Below are 15,937 nucleotides of genomic sequence, written 5' to 3' on the forward strand. Positions count from 1 at the left end.
TGGAGTGCTGTGGAGCTCCATAAATTACTTCTGCCCCAGTCTTCATGGCCTCTTGCAGTTGTCCACTCCTACCTGGATGAACAATTCTCCAACCTGCCCATGATTCCTGTTATACTCACAAACTGTCTCATAGATCTTCAGCTATGTGTTACATTATTAAATTGTACGTGTTTCCTTCAGCTTGATGTATGTATCTATGACAGAAGTTTGTTTATCTTGTTTCACCTGCTCTTCTTTTATCTCTATATTCTCTGTTTCTACCCGGCTGGCTTTCTGCAGATGGGTCCCTCCATATGAGCTGGGTTCTACTCAAGGTTTCTTCCTGTTAAAAGGGAGTTTTTCCTTGCCACCGTCACCCTCAGGCTGGCTCTGATGGTTTCAGGCTGGTTTTTGGAAAGCATCTTGAGACAAGTTGTATTGTTATTGGCGCTATATAAATAAAATTGAATTGAACTGAATATTAGGAGTTAGGAGTGAACATAGAGATGATGAATTGCTCAGTATGAAAAATTCACTGGATTGATATCTATAAGAATCTCCTAACACGGCTCAGCTCTTTCTTCTGGAGTTACAAGATGCAACTTTTATTCAGGTTCACCTTTTTACTATCTAATTTTGCACAGTTACTCAAATTTTAAATTACTAATTCATATTTGAATTGGGATTTGATTCCACATATCAAGTTTTTTTTTTATTTTATTTCATTATTATTAGGCGAGAACAGAAATTTATATTTTCTACTTTGTCCCAGATCAATTTTCTCTGAAATTGTTCATTATCCTTTACTGATTTTTTTATGTTGGACTTTATAAAGTATTAAAATAACAATCCATGGACATTAAATACTCATGGCATATTCTGTTATTAGTGCTCGTTAGATCCTTGAAGTTTCCACTCTAACTGCTCATACAATTAAGGTCGATTGGCCCCTTATCTGTCAAATGGATTCATGTAAGTACATGACACTTTTGGGCATCAAGTTCAAACTAAATGGCTGCCAATGAAGGCAAAATAGCATAGCACAGCCTTGTCCTGTCTTATCTTTGAGACTTAATGTGTTCACCAGCTATTCAGCAGGGAAGAAAGTCTCTTTTAATATTTATTGTAGTTCTAATTTATTTATATGCTTAAATTTGGACTATTGGACACAATGGTCACATGTATTGCATAATGTATGGTAACTGTAGCCAGGAGAGTTATGTCATATATTACATGTTCACATTAACTTGGAAAATGGCCTAAATCCTTCTTTTAGTTTAAGTGAATGTATTGACAGTCTTTTCTGATAATTATTTATAATTATAATTATAATTATTTGAATCTTTATCACTTACTCTGTTTTCTCAAAGCAGAGAGAGAACAGTACAGTACCAATTCAACTCTAGCGCCCCCATACAGGGGGCTGAGGTGAGATCTGCTGTGCAATAGATAGCAATAGATTATCTAAATGCATGATGGCATGCACCATTCCGAACATATAATATACCAAAATGATGGGGAGAAAATCATCTAAAAGCATCTATCAGGCATTAAAAAAAACGAAACACAAATAAAATCCGAAGCAATTGTGTGGGAACGTGATAAAAACATGAATACGGTGTCTCACTTAGTTCTTCTACTAACCTCACCACTTGAAGTTAGCCACACAAGCGAGATGTCAAATGAAAGCAGTGATGCTGTTGATTACGATGTCTGTTTCTTCACTGTGCAACAAAATCTCAGAGAGCTAGAAGGCAAAGAGTCGCGAAAATAACATTCACAAAATCATCAAGTATGTCTAACATTTGCTGTTTTGTGATTAAATGTTACATTCCAGCTCCAAAAAACGCTGCTAATGGCTTCTCCTATGACTCAGCATCAGTTTGGAATGAATCGTGGCACTCCGTTTGTTTCAATAAAAAGGAAGAGGCTTCTAGGTTGGAGTGTAGGGTTCTGACGATATGCGATCTTTGGGTTTACTTTGCTCTGGATTGTCATTGGTGGTTGCTACGGTAAATTTAGGTGGTTGAAGTTTGGCTTTCGATTCGAGACTCCGATTGGTTGATAGATTGGTGGACACAATTGGTGGTTCCGCCTGGACATAAATGGGCTAAAACATCTCTAAAATTGTTCAGGTTCGCCTTTTACTATCTACTTTTGCACAGTTACTCATCAGATTTTACATTACTAATTCATATTTGAATTGGGATTTGATTCCACATATCAGGGTTTTTTTTAGGTGAGAACAGAAATTTATATTTTCTATTTTTTTCTAGATGAATTTTCTCTGACACAGTAACATATATGTTTATTCAGACACTTTTGTAGCAATCTCACAGGTGTTTGTGTCACAGGTGACCAACATTATTCATATAGCCCTTAGAGATGTGAAGATATAACCCATTTATTAGTATATGTCATTTTCGCACAGGAGGCAGTGTATATATATATATGTGTGTGTGTGTGTGTGTGTGTGTGTGTGTGTGTGTGTGTGTGTGTGTGTGTGTGTGTGTATTTGTATAAATGTGTATATACAAGTATATAAGAAAAGGCTCTCAAATAAGTATATGAGTTCATATTTTTCCCATTAAGACTGCTGCCCATCATGTTACTGTCCTTCATGTAATCTGTGATTTGATTTGTGATTTATCCTCACATTATCCACTACTACCTTCCCCTATCTCTTACTGCAGGGCTTTTGCTGAAGTTCTTAATTGACTACTGTCAAGAGGATTTGGAGCATTCCTCTGCTAGCATTAGAGGATGATTTTTCAGATGAGTGTGTAATGCAGTAGTAGATTTGTTGCATTTCAGAACTTACTGACACATTCTGCGTGTCACAGTGTTCTTCGTCTTTAGTGAAATATTTCCATATACTTGATGATCCAATGCTAGTTTGCTGCAATGACCACCTGGGCCCCTCACAAATCTTCTAGGAGGCATTCATTGGGTTATTGTCAGATGATCAGTGACTTATGGAAGCAGTAAAGTCAACAAACTGACAGGGCGATTAGTCCATCCCCTATTGTGTACACCATATGCAACTGTGAGACCCTGCTAAACATATACAAAACTGTGCAAACTGTACTGCACATTTGTAATTACTGTACTTTGTCTGCTGTATACTGCATGTTTTCTCTCATGTTTACTGGTTGCGTCTTTCACTGTGGGGTTCCATTCTCTGTATGTAGTGTAGCGGAACTTACAATAAAGTTGACTTTATTGTTGCTTCAAAGTTGCTTCCCTGTCTCTCAGTGAACTAAGTTGAGACAGGTTAAGCACAATGCTGTCATTAGCACAACATCAGATCTGTTTACTTATTTTCCAAAATGATGAACAGATGGTAGTGTGTATTCCATTTATGTGTTGTCACCAACTGACATTGATCTGTCAGGGCTATGGAAAAAACAGTTATGGGAATAAGCATGCTTTCAAGTGTAGATTTAGCAGATGGCTTTGCACACTGACGTTGTGATTGCAGAGCAATAATTATACTGAGAAGAAGCAAGAACAGTAAAGTTCAATTTCTCATGCCTTTGGATGATATATTACTTTGTATTTGTGACTTCTGAGGATGAAATTTGCAAGGTATGATACAATTACATTTCAGCAGATGATACCCTGGCAGCTTGCAACCTTCTGTGTCTCAACCTCAGTCCGGCTCCGTTCTCCCCCGACACTCTTCCTGGGGAGATTCGGAAATGGACATTCGAGTTTGATCAGTCCAACACCAAACAGAAACTGCACAAGGTGACCAGACGGGGGAAAAAGAAGGGAGGTATCAGATCGCGACTTCGGCGAGCAACAGGTAAACAGCTGACTTTGCCGGCAGTCATCCTTGCCAATGTCCGCTCACAAAGGAATAAATTGGACGAACTTCAGGCTAATGTGAACCATCTGCATGAGAACAGGAATGCATCCATTCTGGCATTTACTGAGACTTGGCTTAATCATGGCGATGACAACAAAGCACTACACATCGATGGTTCAAATTTGAACATTTATCCCCTGACTCCCCCAATTTCATTCTTGGAGGTTTTAATCACTGCAACCCTGGAAAATCTCTGAAAAGCTTTGAACAATACATCCATTGCTCCACCTTTCTGGGAAGGACACTCGATGCTATGGTTCTGTCCCGGACACCTACAAAGCAGTCACCTCACCATCCTGCTCGATCCTACCTACACCCCAGTCATCAGAAAAATTAAGAAGGTTACCAACACCATCAAGCAGTGGACTAACAAGAGTATAGCCGTCCTCCAGGGATGCTTCGAATCTACTAACTGGACCAACCTCCTTTCCTCTTCTGATGACTTCTAAACGAACAGGTGAATGTCGTCTCTTCATACATCAACTTCTGTGAGGAAAACATCATTCCCACTAAGACTGTCACCATCTTCCCTAACAATAAACCCTGGGTCACCAAGGAGTTTAAAACTATTATCAACAAAAGACCCCCCAGGGCCCTGAACGACCTGCACCCAGTGGCCCTCTCCTCCCAGGTGATGAAGGCTATGGAGAGGCTAGTCAAGCAACACATTCTCACTCTGACCAACTCACAACTCGACTCGCTCCAATATCAAAGCCACAAAGGTGTTGACGATGCCAAAGCCTTCATCATCGACACTATCCACAGACACCTGGAGATTCCCAACACCTCCGCCAGACTCCTGTTTGCTGACTTCTCCTTGGCCTTCAACACCCTGCAGCTACACATCCTGGCAGAGAGACTCCAGCGGAACTTCAACTTGAGCAGCCAGCTCATCTTCTGGATCCTGGACTTTCTGACCAACCGAACCCAGCAAGTCCGGATTAACAATAACCTCTCTGATCTCCTCACCACCTCCACTGGCTCCCCACAAGGCTGTGTGCTTTCTCCGCTGCTCTTCATTCTGTACACTGACGAGTGCAGATCAACTCACCCCAACTGTCATCTGGAGAAGTTTGCTGACAACACAGTTCTCCTGTCCCTCCTGTCTGGTCCCTCCCTCCACCATGGACCCGCTCTGCAGCAGTTCGTAAAGTGGTGTGACTCTTCCTGTCTGGAGCTGAATGTCAGCAAAACGAAGGAGACGGTGGTGACCTTCTCCAGCAGCCAAAAGGAACTGGCGGCAGCTGTCACCACTATGATCCACGGTTCTCCGGTCGAGACAGTTGAGGAATACAGATACCTGGAAACCGGTTACTGGCAGCAGGCCTGCCATTGTACATAATATGCTGTTTTGTTTTTCTTTGTTTTTTTTGTTTTTTTTTTACCCAATTTTTATTCTTTTGTTATGTTATTCTCTTGCTCTTATTTTATGTACCGCTCTTCGCCCTCCTAATTGCCCTTTGGGGATAAATATTTTTTTTTCTGATTCTGATGATTCTTTTTCAGTACTTTTAGGTCAACAACATTCCATCAAAATTGTGGCATTGACTATGTGGCATCTTTTTCCTGCAGTATTACTCCGTTGAAGCAACATTCTAATGAGATTTGGGTAGGTGGATCTTCTAGTCAGAGACTTGTTCAAGTAATCACATTTGAACATTGTACACCTGCACGTGGATGTGTATGTGGACTGCAACTGTAACCAGCTCTGTGATGATTTGAAACATGTATTCAGAACAAAATGAAGAGCCTTTTCTTTTATTAATGCTTGGATGTGACACCTGGTCTGATTCAATAAAAAGTCAATAACTCCACTGTGAATGATGTCTTCTAACACTGAACTGCTGAATTGTCATTTGTTTTTGAGATGGGGCTGCTACAAATGTTTGATTATCAGAGAGGTTTCCAAAGATGATGTCCCCAGGCATTGCTGCTCAATGTTCTTCTCAGATTTAGAGTAAGTGGTCCTTTAAACAGTTTTTTATTTAATTTTCTCTCTTGCAGGAACTGCAGTCATTTGATGACCTTCTGAACCAAGTATCTTCTGTTGGCTTTCTGCAATCAACATGAAGAAAAAGGACTTCAGCGTTTGGTCATAGCTGATAGTATGCACATTGCTGAAACACAAGTTTGGACTTAACTACAAATGGTTTGGTGTTGCAGTATCCGACAATCGAAATGTGGTGACAATGTTGGGAGGAGAAAAACCACCACATATTAAGGGGAATCTATTGACCACACAGAGATTAACAAAGTGAACCAGATTGCAAAGTTATTTTTATGGGGAAACTGTATGAAGTGATTCTTTGGACTGCACCATGTAAAAACTGCAAGCTAATGTGCTTTGTGAAATGGACTGTGAACCTGTGAGTCTGTGGGTGTGTTTGTGTATACCCATGGGGGTATGACACAGTGGAGGTGAGAGGAGAAGACATTTCTGGATCATTATTTCTTTAAAATGAGAGGTTCAGCTGACGTGACTGTAGTCTCCTGTCTTTTTTCTCTGGTGGTCTTCCTATGTGTTATCTCCAAGAGTTGCTATGGGACCCAGGGCAATCTAAGCCCACATGCCAACACTAACCCCAGCCTGTTCCCAAGCCAGAGTCCTAAATCACTGCCAGGACAAACCCTACTTCCAAGCACCAGTCCTGAAAATGCCATGTCTCTACTGAAGCCTAGCCAGCTCTTGAGATCCAATCAGAGTCTTCGCGGAAAGTCTCAGTCAATACCTAGACTTGACACTATATCTAATCTTACTGAAAACTATGGGTTCAACACAAACTTTACACTGGCTGTCTTCAAGGGTGTATCAAGCTCAAACACTAAACTGATGTCACAGCATGAACCAAATGTAGCAAGACCTATCTTCCACAATTTAAAACAATCTTCAACCCCCCTCCAAACCAATCCAAAACCAAGGACTGAATCACTGTCACAGTCAATTCCCAAAGCAGTCCCACATTTGGTTGTGACTGGGTCTGAGAGAAATTCTGAGTTAGCCACCAACACTAAATTCTCTTCACTATCCAGTTCTCATCAAAAAGCTAAAGCACTGGACACTATGAACCCCAGGACCTACAACAAAGCCAACCGGACTTCCCTATCTTTTCCTAAATCCTACTCCAAATCTACAAAGACAAATACCAAATCAGACTCAAAGATCTCCACTCTAAACTCCAGAACATCCTTTAGAGAACAAAGAAATCAGACCAAGTCATTGGACACAGACAAGGATTCCCAACATCGGCCCAAGAGAGGCTGGATCTGGAATCAGTTCTTTGTTTTGGAAGAACACATTGGATCTGAAGCTCAGTACGTCGGAAAGGTAAGACATGTTTTTCTTCTGATTTAGTTATTAGCTCAGGTGAATCCAATTTATTTTTACATAAACCTTGTTTCATCTTCCCAGAATGTGTGCTGACTCAAGTGAATGTGCTGTAATTTTAATATAAGGTTAAGAACAAAATGCAGAAATTGTTTTTTCTTTTACAGTTTAATTTGTAAAAGAACTGAAGAAGCTACAGCATCGTTTATGCAGGCTCCACAGCACAGCTGATCATAAGACATATGTTGTTGTTGTTGTTTTTTGCTTAATTTACTATTTATTTCATTTTCTGAGCCATTAGCTCACACAGACAAACACAAACACCTATCCCCTTAGATAACATAGATGCATGCAATATCATTGCACTTTTATTTATTTATTTGTACTTATTTATTATTTATTTTTTAAATATTAATATATAATATTAATATTCAACATCATTTTCTTACAAACTTCAGGTTTTAACATATACAATATATCTACAAGTGTTTGTCACAGTTTGAGTTAATTAATGAATTAACACAACACTTTGAGGGCAGCAAATAAATAAAGACACTGTTTTTGTGAAGTTTTTTGGGAACTATTAAATGGAATGAAGTTGAAGGATTGAGGGCAAGTGCAGAAGGGTAGTTACTATGGATATTGAGGAAAAATGGTAAAAGTCAAATGCTGAAAAGAATGGACACAGCAGGTTGATGACCTCAGTGTTTCAATCTGTCAGAGATTCCCATTGGGTAACATTCACAAGCATGGCATCATACCCTCTGGCTGGCTATATTCCAAGGAAGCTTGTATTTATGTTCACAGGACAAAAATGAAATTGTAAAAAATGTGTCAACAACTGGACAGTAAAGTGTAGTGAGGGGTGGCTGTGGTACAGTGCAGTAGATTAAGTAGGTTGACATTTATGATAAGAGTTGATTCTTCAATCTTTCTGACTGTGTCAACAGAGATTGTTCTTGGGCAAGACACTAACTTTTAGTGTTGGAGTCTACACCTTATATGCTTGCTCACTGCCACTGGCAGAAGTGACAAGCAAAAAGTAGGAACTGCTTTGAATGAAACAGTAAAATAAATGCAATCTGTTTGTTTGTAATAGTAATAATGATAGAATTCACCTTCACCAGTTTAAAACATATTTTTTTGTAGGAAATGCAAATAACTGCAGACCTGCAGGGTGAAATGAAAAATGTTAAGCATTCTTCTGGAAGAAGAGTAACCTCGGCAGAGCAATCAAGCTAAAAATATGCCAAGGCAAATAATTTAGTCCAACCAATCTGGGGAAGCCTTCTTCTGTGTAGATCTGAGGAGAGGAATTAGTACTGCTTTCTATATAGCAGTGTGAATATGACTGTAAAAAAACAAACAAACACAAAAAAACAAACAAACATGAAATGTGTGTGGTGCTCAGATATAAGGTCTTATCCTTCCAAATGACCATCTTTTCTCATCCACTGCTTTCTCTGGCAAGAAACGAAACTCCATGCCAGCAGTTGTCAGGGTTGTTGCCAACATACTGGCTTTTAAACAGAAACAACACTGACATTTGTCTCAATATGCTTACATATCCTGATGTTGCATGATTTTCACTTATACAGAAATAACTCCTTGGCGGTGGAATCAATTGTCAGCCGGCAACGAGAAATAAATTCACAGTTATAAATACAATGTTAAGTCCTCAAACCTCTAAACCAGACAAGAACATATGAGGAACAGCATAATGGAACAGAAAGTCCAAAGACCAATCATAGCACATTGCAAATGTTTGAATCAAGTCTTTTATCGGTCTTCTCCCTTTTTCTTTTGTAATAAGCACATCTCAGGTCTTATTTTTAAGGATTTACTGTCTGAAGCTCGGTTGCTGTGGACCCACAGCTGTTCTCTGTGTAGGATAAATTTGAAATATGGACACCATTCCATACAATGAAATGAGTTAGTTCCTCCACTCCAAATACATTTTTATTATTTTATTTGACGTTGGAACAAGTAAATACTACCAGAAAAATATAGCACTTTGAACAATTTATTAAAGAAAATAATCAATAGATGTAATAATGTTTTGTTAAAAATGTAAGTTCACTTTTGGCCTCTGAAACTAGTATAACCCCCTTAAAAGGCAGCAACATCTTCTGGAGATTTTGTATAATAGTCTGCCAGCTGTCTTGCATGATGAATATTTTAATTAATATCTGAGGATTGTCTTGCTTGGTCTGCTTGTTCCCATTTCCCCTCCCTACAACATTTCTGGTGGATTCTGGTCTGGGATTTTTGTTTTGTTTTGTTTTGTTTGTTTTTGGGTTTGTTTGTGTTTTCTTTTATTGCATAAGCCTCCTGTTCTTCTTTTCAAGCCATTCCTTGGTGAATTTATTATTGTGCTCAGGAACATTATTCTGCTGAAAGATCAATTTGTGGTTCAAACTGAGTTTTCAGACATGATTTAGAAAATAGTTTTTATATTGTGGTTTGGATGATACTCGCCTTTCATTATTTATTTAGGAATTATACCTGCATTCATAATGCCCAGCATGTTCACCTAATTAATATTTAGATTCAGTTTTTAATTAGTAAATAGTTTCAATTAATTGTTCTCCATTAATTATGGTCCCAGAGTTACTAAACCCCCCAGAGGGCTGGTCTTGAACACAACGGTAACACTTTCTATGAAGGTTGTATTTATAATGTCCTATGAATGCACTCATAATGTTTTATAAGGTGTCTATAAAGCATTATAATGGTCATTATTACCATCTATACATATTCACAAGTCGTTATAACCAACTTCATGATGCATTATGACAACTGGTTATGAATGATTGTAATTTTAATCTGAATAGTGCATCATAAATATGTCAATATCTGCCTACTCACTTGTTCATTTTATAATGCATCATAACTACTTTCCTTTGCTAAATGTGTATAGTGATGCATGAGTTTTGACTTTGCCTATAGTGCTTTATATCTGTAGTTATAAGTATATGTAATAAAGTTATAATAATGTATACATCTCCCTACAGCACACAGTTATAAACAGCTATGCAATATCATAAGTGCTATTTGTCAGCGCTAAGTGACAAGAATATGACACTATTATTAACAGATATAAGTTACTATGAGTAATTAAAAGGTGCAATGAACTAAGTCCTGAGTCTGGCATCTTTACCCCATATGCGCAATATTAATATCATAGGTGTTATTTGTCAGCTTTAGGAAATTAGTGCAAATGAGGTGTTGTGGATTTAAGACTATTATAAACAAATATGAGGCACAATGAAATGAGAGCCTGGACAGTAAAGACAAAAGGAATGTATTTATTTCACTTTATTTTCATTTCAACCAACACACATAATCAGAATGATTATCAATTTTCTGAGCACATTACACAAACACATGAAACAGGCCACCAAAGTGGCACGGCGTGGTCCTAGAGATGTGGCTCTTAAAAGTGCCTTTGGGTTGGTGAGGTGATTCAGGGTCAGAGGTCAGGAGATGGTTGGACAGCAACTACAAGAAGAACACAGGCAAATCTTTAGTGCTCTAGCTGGGTTTGTTTTTATGCAGAAGGGTTTGATTGAAAACACATAAGCAGATCACATGTTTTTGTTTAAAGCAGCCTAATAAGCCATTATGTTACCGCATATCATGCAGGCAGCGCAGATTACCCGTAGGTGACTTAAGCTAGCTACACGAAAGTTACCAGACACGGCTAGTTTTAATTCACAAATTAGATCGTTTTCATCGTTTAATGATTGAAACCATTCGAAATCATTGCTTTAATATGTAAACGATGTGCTTCAAAGTAAGGCAAAGTAAAGTATTAGCTCACAAAACACTAGCAGGACAGAGAGACAACCTACCTGTCCTGGAGAGGACTCAGCGAAGAAAGAGCGCTTTCCGATACAGTCAATGCTTTACGACAGTGGGTGGAGCTGGGGAGGGAGGTGGGTGGGGTCAGAGGTCAGGGGTCTTGGACTAAAGAATGACATTTCTACAATAATAATAATATAAATATAAACGATATTAAAATAATATCTGACGGCATTCAATAAATGCGGACATTTCTAGCGATCCTGTATAAAGAAGCGGTGTCACGGTGGATGTGAAACTGTCACGAAAATTAATCTATTGTTTGGTGCCTCCCGATTTTTCTCAAATTTTCATGCCGCTCGAAACGAATTTCAAACTGATGTATTTCAATTGGAAGTTATTTCGTGCTATGAGGACGACTGTCAATGTGACACTGCGCAATAAAGAGGTTTGATTTTATTTCATTTAGACTAGATTTGTAATGGTCTTATTTCGGTTTTTAATGTAACGTCAATTTTGCTGCAGGATTCGGCACTTTGAGATTCGAAAAAAAATGAATGGTTATTTGTTATATCGGTCTCTTATACAGGATCGCTAGAAATGTCCGCCTTTATTGAATGCCGTCAGATATTATTTTAATATCGTTTTTATTTATATTATTATTATTGTATAAATGTCATTCCTTAGTCCATGACCCCTGACCTCTGACCCCACCCACCCACCTCCCTCCCCAGCTCCACCCACTGTCGTAAAGCATTGACTGTATGTACTAATCGTAAAGCGGCTTTTCTTTCCTTTCTCCGGGACAGGTAGGTTGTCTCTCTGTCCTGCTAGTGTTTTGTGAGCTAAAACTTTACTTTGCCTTACTTTGAAGCACATTATTTACATATTAAAGCAATGATTTCGAATGGTTTCAATCATTAAACGATGAAAACGATCTAATTTGTGAATTAAAGCTAGCCGTGTCTGGTAACTTTCGTGTAGCTAGCTTAAGCCACCTACGGGTAATCTGCGCTGCCTGCATGATATGCGGTAACATAATGGCTTATTAGGCTGCTTTAAACAAAAACATGTGATCTGCTTATGTGTTTTCAATCAAACCCTTCTGCATAAAAACAAACCCAGCTAGAGCACTAAAGATTTGCCTCTGTTCTTCTTGTAGTTGCTGTCAAACCATCTCCTGACCTCTGACCCTGAATTACCTCACCAACCCAAAGGCACTTTTAAGAGCGACATCTCTAGGACCACGCCGTGCCACTTTTGTGGCCTGTTTCATGTGTTTCATGTGTTTGTGTAATGTGCTCAGAACATTGATAATCATTCTGATTGTGTGTGTTGGTTGAAATGAAAATAAAGTGAACTAAATGCATTCCTTTTGTCTTTACTGTCCAGGCTCTCATTTCATTGTGCCTCATATTTGTTTATAATAGTCTTATATCCACAACACCTAATTTGCACTAATTTACCTAAAGTTGACAAATAACACCTATGACATTAACATTGTGCATATGGGGTAAAGATGCCAGACTCAGGACTTAGTTCATTGCACCTTTTAATTACTCATAGTAACTTATATCTGTTAATAATAGTGTCACATTCTTGTCACTTTACTTAGCGCTGACAAATAGCACTTATGATATTGCATAGCTGTTTATAACTGTGTGCTGTAGGGAGATATATACATTATTATAACTTTATTATATATACTTATAACTACAGATATAAAGCACTATAGGCGAAGTCAAAACTCATTATGCATCACTATACACATTTAGCAAAGGAAAGTAGTTATGATGCATCATAAAATGAACAAGTGACTAGGCAGATATTGACATATTTATAATGCACTATTCAGATTATAATCATTCATAACCAGTTGTCATAATGCATCATGAAGTTGGTTATGACGACTTGTGAATATGTATAGATGGTAATAATGACCATTATAATGCTTATAGACACCTTATAAAATATTATGAGTGCATTCATAGGGCATTATAAATACAACCTTCATAGAAAGTTACCAAAACAACCCTTCAAGTAGCGGCAAGCAAGAGGGTCAGAGACAGATACACAGTCCAGCTAGGTCAGGGAGGCAGGCAGATTAGAGATAGTTTCATTGTCAACTACCTCTTTGACTAATGTTAGGAAGGATACTTCTGCTTCATCCTCTCATTAAACGGTGTTCACATGTGCATGTTTAATTTACATGGACCTTCCCAACTTTCCCTAGTGGTTCCACAGTTCCAGAGGCAGCAAAGCTTCAGAGTATAAGGTTTTTCTTTGGTATGTTAGTATGAGGATAAACCTTTTGCATATCTTTAAGTTCTTACAGAGAAACATGCATATTTTTCTAAATGCAACATTTAAGAACAATCATTTAAGAACAATCCCTGATATTCCAAAAGAGTCCTGCAGTGGGACAAGGCAGGATTTGACCATAACAAGCATGATTCTTCTTATACTCCGGAAGGTAAATCCCTTTGCATCGTCGTCACTCCACACCTCTTCACAGAAGGAAACAACCCTTTCAAAACCCAGCTGCTGGACAGCTCTTTACACAAGGAACCTAAATTATGCCTCAAAACTTACCTTTATACACAGAATTGCAATGAACTTAAAGAATGATGACTAACTCAAAGAAGTTATGATGATGAAATTAGGAGTATTAGTCTATTTGAAAGACATGACAATGCAGTGTGAGGAATTGGAAGTGACAAAGAGAATACATCAGCAGCAACAGAACATATTCACCTTAGAGCAATACAAAGAACATTAAGTTCCAGACCTTCCTTATTGATCTTACTTATTACTTACTTACTGAACTTGCTTGAAGTTTTTGTTCATCTCTTTATGAGCTTACCTGCATTAGCATGCAGGAGGTAGGGTGTGAAGCCTTTGGTTATTAGTGATGTGTCCTTTGCTAACGAGCCTCCTCTAAGAGCAGATCCTCTAAGAGCAGGCTGATGAACAGCCTTTTACATTTAATTGTTGTTTTCAATGTTTTCAAAATGTTGCTCCCATTTTTCTTTTTGCATTTTGAAACTCTACTTAGAACCTTCTTAAGATTCAACAGTGCAGAATGCAAATTCCTGTCATTTTCAATCTGTGTGTAGTTGCTTTATGTAGAGCCAACCAGTCCAATGACATCACATCCAGCGACACAACAACAATGGCGGCGCCCTGTGTTTTAACAGTGAAACCTAAATGGCAGGATTTTGAAATTCCTTTCATCATCAGTGTTAAAACTTAAATAATCTTTTTAGTATAAGAAACCTTCCTTAAATTATCGTGTTTCATGTCCTCTTTAAACGCAGGAACTTTAACAATAGCACATGATACCTTACTCTGATTTTGCCAGGCTATTTGAAGGATTAGTCTACAGAGGTTGTGATATTCACAGTGTCCAGACAGAAGACGGGCCGGGAGCTAGGATTATTGTCACTCTGCTGCTAATTTGCTTAATTTCTATGTGATTGTGTGTTTGCCTACGTAACGACATGGTCAGTGGCCAGTTGTCAGACTTTGTAGCGGCCAGTTGGGATGCATGAATTCAATGGGGCTGATCTAATCTGCTCTGACAGTAACATTGCGTGACATTGACACGGCGCTCTTTGTGAAGGTGGGGACTTGAGCTGGGTCTGAGACCCCCAGGGAGTCAATGCGTGTGTGTGTCTGTGTAAATGTGTGAGTGTTATGTTATGTGGCTGGCACATTGAAAGTGGAAATAGATGTGCTTAACGTGCAAAAAAGCACAAATCAAGTAGGACTGGGATGGAGGCACATTTGGAGCTGCTGGGGACACAATGAGTCATTGTTTTGTACGGGACTGTGACAGGTAAAATATGGCTTTCCTCACATAGATGACACCTCACTTTCCATTGATTGCTTTGAGGCTGAAGCGCAGGCCCAGCAACCTCTTTGAAAATATGTGCACAAACACACAGGTGCCCAGAAACTCATATAGCGAGCACTGACATTGACTGATGGAAAGACCTGTTCTTCTAAGAGGAAGGGGGCAGTCGAAAAGCACAGGTGGAGAAACAGCTAGGAAAAGTGGGGAGTTAGCTGGAGGAAAGAGGAAATTACATCCACAGCAAGTTAAAATATGCGTAGTTTTGAAACTCAGCGTCTGGAAACTCAGTGAGAGTTTATGATTTCCATTTGGTATAGTGTAAGGCCATAACACCAGAGCCCTCACCCAAACAAAGTGCATAACTGTAAGTAAGACTTTGTTCAAGGTTGGCGAAAGACTGGTTTTGGATAAATGTAAATATCTCTTATTACTTTCCCCACTGTGGGATAAATAGAGGATTATTTTGTTTTAGGATTATGTAATTATCACAGACCAAATTGTAAGAGTGAAACGATCTCACATTTGAAGATGGTCTGTGATGCATTTGCACTTTCAGGATCACACTCAATGTGGTATTTTGCCTCATTCATCCAATAAAAACACACATCTGCTATTATAAATAATCTCCTGAAAAGGAAAAAATAAAATTATGTTGTCTATGAATCTGTCATTAGAAACCCATTGTTGATGTAGGAGTTGTTACATATTTCCTTAATAACAGGGAATGACTCTATCTTTATTATTATTTTTATTAGCTCTGAAATGATCATACCTATGGACATTTCCAGGGTTCCAGTTTTAGTGTGAGTTTTGTTCTTGAATAAATTGTCTCTAAAATAACTAACATCACAGCAGGTAAATAATGACTTACTGACTGTTGTGCTTTTAGACAGAGAGAAACTTAACAGCTTGTTCCAAAATAAATATCCCCAGTCATAATGCATACATAAAAAGACTTGTTTGTGGTACTAATACAGTGTTTCCGATCCATTATTTCAGCGTTAACTTGAAACTGAAATCAGATCACGAGTACTGCCTGGAGACATATATGGAGACACATTTAAATGCCAGGTGTGGACACACAGCTGCCTGAGTACCTTTG

The 15,937-nt window shown here is 38.5% G+C and overlaps 1 protein-coding gene across 1 annotated transcript in view; it reads left to right on the forward strand.

Annotated features, from left to right (window-relative positions):
- Nucleotides 1–15,937, forward strand: part of LOC125011350 (cadherin-18-like) — a 113,602-nt gene that overhangs the window by 29,897 nt on the left and 67,768 nt on the right. Inside the window, exon 3 of the mRNA XM_047590521.1 lies at nucleotides 5,855–7,175. Coding sequence (XP_047446477.1) covers nucleotides 6,309–7,175 — 867 coding nt within the window. The 5' untranslated portion in view covers nucleotides 5,855–6,308. The remainder of the gene's footprint in view (nucleotides 1–5,854; nucleotides 7,176–15,937) is intronic.

The sequence above is a fragment of the Mugil cephalus genome, chromosome 7 (assembly GCF_022458985.1).
Source record: "Mugil cephalus isolate CIBA_MC_2020 chromosome 7, CIBA_Mcephalus_1.1, whole genome shotgun sequence".
Taxonomy (NCBI): Eukaryota; Metazoa; Chordata; class Actinopteri; order Mugiliformes; family Mugilidae; genus Mugil; species Mugil cephalus.